The sequence below is a fragment of the Falco naumanni genome, chromosome 1 (assembly GCF_017639655.2).
Source record: "Falco naumanni isolate bFalNau1 chromosome 1, bFalNau1.pat, whole genome shotgun sequence".
NCBI classification, from domain to species: domain Eukaryota; kingdom Metazoa; phylum Chordata; class Aves; order Falconiformes; family Falconidae; genus Falco; species Falco naumanni.
The window spans coordinates 106361554-106369418 of NC_054054.1; the positions used below are offsets into that span (position 1 = coordinate 106361554).

Here is a 7865-nt window from a genome sequence, read left to right on the forward strand (position 1 = left end):
GAGTGCGTGTCGGCCCGGGGGGCCGCGGCCCCGGCCCGCACCGCGGTTCTGGCTTTCCGCAGCCCAGACTGAGCCTCGCCAGCCAAAGCGAAGCCGCTTGCGCTGTTGCAGATTATCGTAAAGATTTTACCGGCTCTTTCGATATTCTGTGTTCCTGTAACGGTTCGTTATAAGAGCATTTTGATTTTAAGGAGTTAACCTCCGTGTTAGAATTACGTTAGCGCTAATTGCTACTTTTTTTTTTTAACTACGTACTAATTGCTGTGCTGCTTGTTATCCGAAGCTGTTATTTGAAGTCCCTATGCTATAGACCGTAATACCCTTAGTCCTTACTCTCCGGACCATAACCTGAGCACCCAGGTTCTATTGTGTATAGATGAGTTACGGGACAGCTTGGCAAGGCTGTCGCCTTGGCAACAAAACTTACTTTTAAGGTGTCCTGAAGTGAACTTCCTTCATTATTAACACTAAAAATCACACCCACAGATCAAGAAGACCCTTGCCCAGGTGAAGACCATCCCTGCGCAAGCCTAGTAACAGAAAAGGATGACACAGCAAATACAATTATATGCAAATTACTAAGCAATCATTGTAACTGGGAGTGTACAACCTTGTACTTTTTTTTTAAAAAATGTAATTTTATGTATAAATGTATCGGTGCTTGGTTTGTGGAAATGCCACCAAGCACCCAGCACTGCAATAAAGGAGCACCTGCTTCTTAATACTCCATTAGTGTTAAGAGCTTTGATTCCCAATTTCAGTGACAGTGCCACCAGGAAAGGCGGATTTATCCCTGTCCCCCATTCCCTTTCCCCATTTTGAACAGTCGTTTGGCTCTTTGCACTTCCAGGAACCGCGGGTCAGAGCTGAAAGCTTTTAGGAACAGAATTCCCAACAGCATGAAAGTAGTTTAGGAAAACCAGGTCATGCTTTGAAGGTATGCTCACGAGGAATTGTCTTGTGCAAGGTTACTGCAGGGCTGAAGTGCAGGAGTGTTTACTCCCCAGACTCCAGGGAATTCAGTGGGGAATGATGAGCTGCCTGCTCCCTCTGATGGAAGAGACGAGGGTTTGCATCAATAAATGCTTTATAAATAGTTATTCTTTTTCCTTCGCATAGCGGCAGTTGTCACTTGCTCAAGCCAGGTGGGAGAAGGTCACACCACCCACAGTCAGCTGGATCATCTTCTCATGCTGCAGTTCACCGCTATCACAAGATAAGAGGAAGAAAAAAAACCTACAGCTTCTGCTTGTTACTGGGAACTGCGAGTCTGATGCAAGACTGGGTTATCTTGTAAGCACACAGCTGCTTGATAGTGCACCAGCTTGCTCAGGCAGTGGCCTGCCACTGCAACCCTCTCTGAGCAGAGGAAGGATATTTCTCAGAACCTCCTGAATGTGAATATAGAACTTTTTAGAAGTACATCAGGAGTCTGCTGGGGAACAGAGACCCACTGCATACAAAACAAGGCAGATGCAGCCCTCCTCATCACTACGCTTTTTAGTCAGCAGAAGGTGCTTGTGGGGCTCAAATGCCCAAGCAGATGCCTGGCAAGCACAGCAAACTGCTGAGCTGCGAGTGCTACTGAACCACCACAGCACAAGCCCATCAGACACCACTGCTGGCAGCACAGCTGGCAAGCTGACAGAAGTGTGCCAAAATCAGTTCTCACCTGCCCCACCTTCAGACTCAAGAGTCCACTAAAGCAAGGTACTAGAGAGAGTTTATTTATAGACCATATCACTTACATTCAACACAACAATCAGCAAATGGGTTAGCCCAAATTAGTTTGTTCCACTTCGCTGTTTGATCTTCCATTTTGTGCTAAATTAATTTGTAGCTGTAAGTTGCATCACATCTGTAGCGGCTATGGCAGAAATCAAGCCATGATGAGGACGATAGTGTGAATATACGAACTAACAAGGTAGCAGACAGCTTTAGACTTTATTACTGAAGCTTCATTTTCATTCATAGGTCAGTTCTCCTAAGATGGTCTTCAGCAACCTTGTTCTGAAGGCTTAGGCTAAACCTGAAAGGCAAGAAGTCATCAGTTAATCGCAGCACATTTTGAATCCCTGAGCAGTAAGTGGTCTTCCTTGCTATAAAGGAGATTTAGGTTAGGGTGTTCCCTCCCCCCTCGTCTATTTTCTGGGATGTGTTGAACTGCAGACTTCAGCAGTGCACCTGGGCACTGGTGTTCAGCAGTCTCCTTTCTCCCAGGTCAGGATGGTTTGCCTGTCATGCCAAGCAAGTGCTTGCTACAGGCTGATTCCCCAGGCATGCTGCCACCACGGTCCCAAATTGTCAGCTTCAGTCCACACACCAGCCCAAAAGCTCCAGGAATTCATCCTCTCCACCCCATCACCTCCAGCTACACGTACAGGACTGAAACGGGAAGCCAAACACAACAGCAGCTTGCTTTAACTGGCTGCAGCATACATGCTCTGTATCAATCCCCATTCTTTACCAGATGGACTGGAAAAAAAACAGAACATCATTCCCACGATAGTTTTGCTGATTAGCTCATTTAGTAGTTGCGTAGAAGCACTGTCTACTTACCATTAGCAAACCTGCACTGCTTCAGTACTTCACTGAAGCCCTCGCAGAGCTTGAGGTCAGTCTGGTTCTGCGCACACTCCAGGAATTGTTTCATTTCATACTGGCAAGGAGCAAACTGCTGCTGCTGCTGGTAGGCAGGCTGAGCTGCCTGGGGCTCCTGAAATGGCAGACACCTCCCTAAGTGCCCATTCAACACCTCCAGCCTATGAAGCCAAACCACCCCAGTACTGCTTGCTGGGTATTTCTCCCCAGCATTTTAGTCAAAATGTTGTCACTTTTTAAATGGAAAACAAATAATGGGCTGAAGTACAAAGTAAGTTTATAGCAGTGGCATGGCACATTCTGAACAGTTTTGTGAGTTACAAACAGGTGGGTAACTTTGGGTACGCTCAGGTAACGCTGGATAGCATCTGGGCAAGATAACAGCATTATCTTAACGACTGAGCAGCACAAAAAGGTCTTGCAATAGGTCTTACCATCATTAGACTTGGAACAGAGGAGTCCTGCCCAAATCAGAGGAATACTACAGTAGAAAATAACACTGATACCCTACCACAAGCACGTATCACTCATGCATCCCTTTGAACTACTTTTAAGATACTCATGGTGATTACGGTAAGTTACCTTGGAGGTGTGAGTCTCTAGTTACCTCAGTTTGGCCAGCTGCAACTTGGGTGGCCCTTTATGTCTACAGCAGCTACCTCAGCCTATACATAACTGACCTGCCAAATTAAATGCGCCTCATTAGTTGGTGTCCAGTTATGCTTTCTCTTACCTGGTAAGTAATATCAGGCCTTGCAGCTTCAGAGCTGCTTCCTCCACCAAATCCTCCTGTAAGCGCATGACCTATGGTATGGCCTACAGCAGAGCCTACAGCAACTCCAGCAGCGGTTGTAGCCATCTGTGCCATCAGACCAGGCTGCTTCGGTGCCGGAGCAGCCACAGCAGAAGCCGGTGCTGCTGCTGGGACAGGTGCCCGAGCAGCAGGTGCTGGTGCTGCAGCTCGCATTTGTGGTGCCCGACTGCAAGGACAGAAAGAGAAAGCTCACACCCCCGCTCCGAGCTCGCAGCGGGCACAGGCCGCCTGGATGCAGGGGGTAAGCATTTGCAGTTCCCCCTTGGTGCACCTTGTGCACCGAAGGCAAGAACTCAGTGTTCTGGCGAGTGATTTCTGCGCCGCAGGGTCAGGTTTAGAGGCTTATTTTTGGCTGCTGTGAAGGCCAGCCGCACCCACACCCCAAAGGGCTGCGGGGCTTGGCGGGAGGAGAGATATAACGCGAGAGGGGCTGCCGGAACAAGGCCTTAAGGCGCAGGCACGGCGTGGCCAGGCCCTGCCGCCGAGCGAGCGCTGAGATCCACCTCCATCCCCCCAGAGGGCCGAACCCCGCTCCGCTAACCGAGCTCGCAGCACCACAACCCCCCCCACCGCCACCCCCACCCCGCTGCGTGCCCCGGTCCCGACATGGCGGACGGGCCTCGACGGGCCTCGGCCGCCCGCGGCCTGGGCGGGGAGGCGGGAAGGGGCCCGGCGGCCCTCACCTGGCGGGGGGCGCCACGCGGGACGTGCGGCTCCGGCCGCCCCTCGGCATGGCTGCGGCGAGCTGCGCGGAGGCGAGGGAGCTGCGGGAAGGAGGCTGCGGGAAGGAGGCAGAGGAGCGAGAAGAAGCGCCCAGCCCCAAACACCCGCCGCCGCCTCTGAAGGTCACCCGCCGCGCGCGCTTGCGTCACTGCCGCCACGCCGCGCGGGGGGCGGGGCTGGCGCCGGCCCCGCCCCTTCCCCCGCCGCCTGAGGCGCCGCCCCGCCGCGGCCGCTCCTCCGGCAGGAAGGAACGCTTAGCCCGGTGCAGCGCGGGCCTGCCCGGTGCCGATAGCGCTCTCCGGGGGAGCCCGGTGCGAGGGGCTGCCAAGGAGCCCCCAGGAGGCCCTCAGCCGGCCCTCAGCCCTCTGCCGAGTGTCACCCGAAGGGCCGCGGGTGGCCACCAGCCGCCCGGAGCGTGGCGGGGGCGCCGCTGCCCCCTCAGCCCCCTGCGCACGGCTGGCCCGAGGCCATAGGGGTTGCGGTTTAGCCTTATAAATTATTTTGAGGAAATGTGGGTTTTAAAATTCGTTAAACACAGCAGCTGTAACGTGGGGTACATCATGACAGTGCCATGATCACCAGTCGCCCCGGCAAGGCTTGGCGCTGTCTCAGATGTCCTTGGGGATCTGCAGGCCTGAATCCCAGTTTGGAACTGGAACGTGGTTGCATTTATTTAAAAAACAAACAAAAAAGGCTGGGAGGTTTGGAGACAGATGGTGAAAGACAGCTGGAAAAGACTGGTATTGCATAGCCTAGGTAGGGGAACACAACAGAAATGGCAAATAAAACGCAGGTTGTCTACTGTGTAGTCGTGATACTAGACCCAGACCTGTCAAAATAAAGTGAACAGCACTGCACTTTGTTAAATGGAGGGAGTTCTTTAGGCAAGACCCAAATGATTTTTGGAATCTGCTGTGAGCTCTGGACCTTAGCAGAGCTTTAGAAAAGAATGAATCATTTCATGAGGATCAGGAGAAAGACAGAAGTTCTGTCGTGTACCTTGGACTATAATTAAAATATAGTCCCTAGAGTTTGCTGCCTAAGTCCAGGTATACCAGAGGTAAAACTGGTATACAGTTTGACAAAACCCCAAAGCCAGAGCTCCTGAGGAAGCAGCCAAAATGGAGAGAGGCCAAAACTGAGAGACCCAGGGAGGAGATGCGTGCAGAGACGAGCTCCTGCAGCAACGCCAACAGTCTGAACTTAGGTGGGTGCTTCTGTTCTGAACATGAGATATTGTTTGTATTTATCTCCTAATAATCTTGACATTAACAGCAACTGCTTTTCTGACTGAAGCTGTGATTTTGGATTACCGTTGCTATATAAATTCACAATGTTAACGCTTCCTTCATCAGACAATAGTTACACACAAGATGTCTTAAATAGCTGCTTCCCTTACAACTGAATAAACCATGAACAAGCAATTTTTTGTTACAATGATGGCTTTATGGTGAAGCGGTAATGTTGGAAGGTGGTAATCACATTTTGTGGAGGAACGTGTGTGTGCATGTACTCTAAGAATAGGAAGTTAGATGCTTGCTTCTAATGGGAAATGAAGTTGTTAGAAATCTCCCTTTCTGTTGAGCCTAGTTTGAGAGTTCATTAACTAATTAGGTCTAATCCTGTGTATGTTAGTTATCTGGACTCTTAATTTTTTTTCATGGAAAAAACCAAACAACTTGTGTGCTATGTTAACTCAGTAAGTAGGAACCAGATTGCAGCAGAATAGTTTTACCTCTGGTATACCTGGACTTAGGCAGCAAACTCTAGGGACTATATTTTAATTATAGTCCAAGGTACGCGACAGAACTTCTGTCTTTCTCCTGATCCTCATGAAATGATTCGTTCTTTTCTAAAGCTCTGCTAAGGTCCAGAGCTCACAGCAGATTCCAAATCCGTGAAGCATTCTGAGTTCTGCACTCCAGACAGACAGACAGTAATTCACTTCAGATTTGGCACTTTCTCTCCTGCGGCTGGCCCAGGATGCCCACGCTAGCTCACAGGGTAAGGCAGGACTGTGCAGAGCTGGCCGGGCAGGGCTGAGCTCAGCCCCGCTCCTCCGTCCGCTGCTGCCAGCCTGGGCGATGCTGCCAGGGCCCGACGTCCCGTGGTGTCCGTTCAGTGTGCAAAAAGGGAAAGCTTTGGCTAGACCTCATCTTATTTGAGGGCGAAGCTATAAACCGATGAGATAGGGTGATTGTTTTCCCTGTGGCTTTAGGACATCGGTTATTTTTTTGGTTGCCCCCTTCTATCTTTCTATCTCCACTCCTTTCCCATTGTCCCTCTCCCCTTGTTCCCGCTGATAGCTGATGGCATAGCGTAGAAAGCAGGGGATTTTTAATTGAGTTTATACGCTAGCTAGAGTTCAAACAACTCATTTCTTAATGAATGGTTTTCTCAACACTTTTTAATGAATAGTTTTCAATTTCCCTTTTTTTGCTGGCAGGGGGATTCTTGTTGCTTGAAGTCATTTTGCACCACGTCGCTCTGAATTTGTTTTGTTTTGCAGAACAATGAAGGCGCGGACGGCAGAACTGGCGGTCTGAATGCTGCCATTGTGTGCTGTCCTCCTGCCTTCCTTGGGAAAACTTGCAGAGTTTCATTTCGTACTGACTCGCTCTCACATCTGCTAATGCCCAGCGATAAAGTGTGTGGAAGGAAACGGGGAAGGGGATCAAGCAGGTGGTGGCTGTCCTCAAAAGAAAGCAATAATGGTGGTTGTGGTGGGCGTTTGCAGTAAGCAAAGGTGGTTTGTTGTCAGCTGCTAGATAACTTTTGTGTTGGCAAACTAAAACTTAAACTTAAACTACAGCCAGACAGGTATCGATGCTGCTTTTGACAGAAACCAGAGATGTACGGAAGAAAGAAGACCCGGCTCTGATTGCCTTTGGTCGTACCCGTCTGATTCAGACTAGCGCTACAGACTTGCAGGTCTGCCGGCTATATTTAGAGGTGTGATACGAATGTGATCCTAGATCTGCAAAACAGGTGACAAAATTCCGTTGCTCAAGCGCAAAGCGTATTCTTCCAGAGGTGAGGCTGAGCGAGGCTTGAGGGAATCCATCGGCAGCTGCTGCAGAGCCAGACTATAGTGCGCACCATTAAAAACGAACTTTTAATGCACTTTTTGTATCACTTGTCCCAATTACATGTCCCAGAAAGTCTCTTGGTAAACTTTGGGAATGTTAACAGGCCCTCAGCAAGGGTCCTCTGCACAGGAGGCACCAGGTGGGCTTCGTGTGCCTGCAGGCTCTGGAGGTTTGGCTCATTTTCTACAAAATCATGGAAAAAAACCTGGAGTGCTCACGGGGGCACCTGCCTGAGGCCAGCGCCGCCTCAGCGACTGCCAAGGGACACATCAGCCCTGAGGGCCACGTCAGCCGTGACTGGTTTCTCAGCGCTCCCTGGAACAGTCCAGATCTGAAGGGGAAAAAGGGGGGGAAACCCCCCTAATTTTCGTGCTGACATCAGTGAGGGCGGGGGGGGGGGATGACACACACACCGCCCGGGCCAGGGCGCCGTGCGGTGCCGCCCGATGGCCGCCAGGCGGCGCCATGACCACCCGCCGCGCCACGCCCCCCGCCCCGGCCTGACGTGACGTCGTCGCGGAGCGCCACGTCCGGCGCGGCCGGCGGGGCGGGGAGGGGCGGGGCAGGAGGGGCTCGCCCGCCCAGCGAGCCAATGGGGTGTGGGCGCGCGTGCGCGGCTGGCCGGCGCCGGGCGCGCG

At 51.4% G+C, this 7865-nt stretch overlaps 1 protein-coding gene across 1 annotated transcript; it reads right to left on the reverse strand.

Moving 5' to 3' along the window:
* Positions 1 to 1706: 1706 nt before the first annotated feature.
* On the reverse strand, positions 1707 to 4280 carry CHCHD2 (coiled-coil-helix-coiled-coil-helix domain containing 2). Its single transcript, XM_040614919.1, has 4 exons — positions 4099 to 4280; positions 3335 to 3581; positions 2560 to 2716; positions 1707 to 2029 (listed from the first exon to the last, which is right to left on the reverse strand). Exons 1-4 carry the CDS (start codon positions 4146 to 4148, stop codon positions 2019 to 2021), a joined length of 465 nt encoding a protein of 154 aa, XP_040470853.1. The 5' UTR covers positions 4149 to 4280; the 3' UTR covers positions 1707 to 2018.
* Positions 4281 to 7865: the final 3585 nt, after the last annotated feature.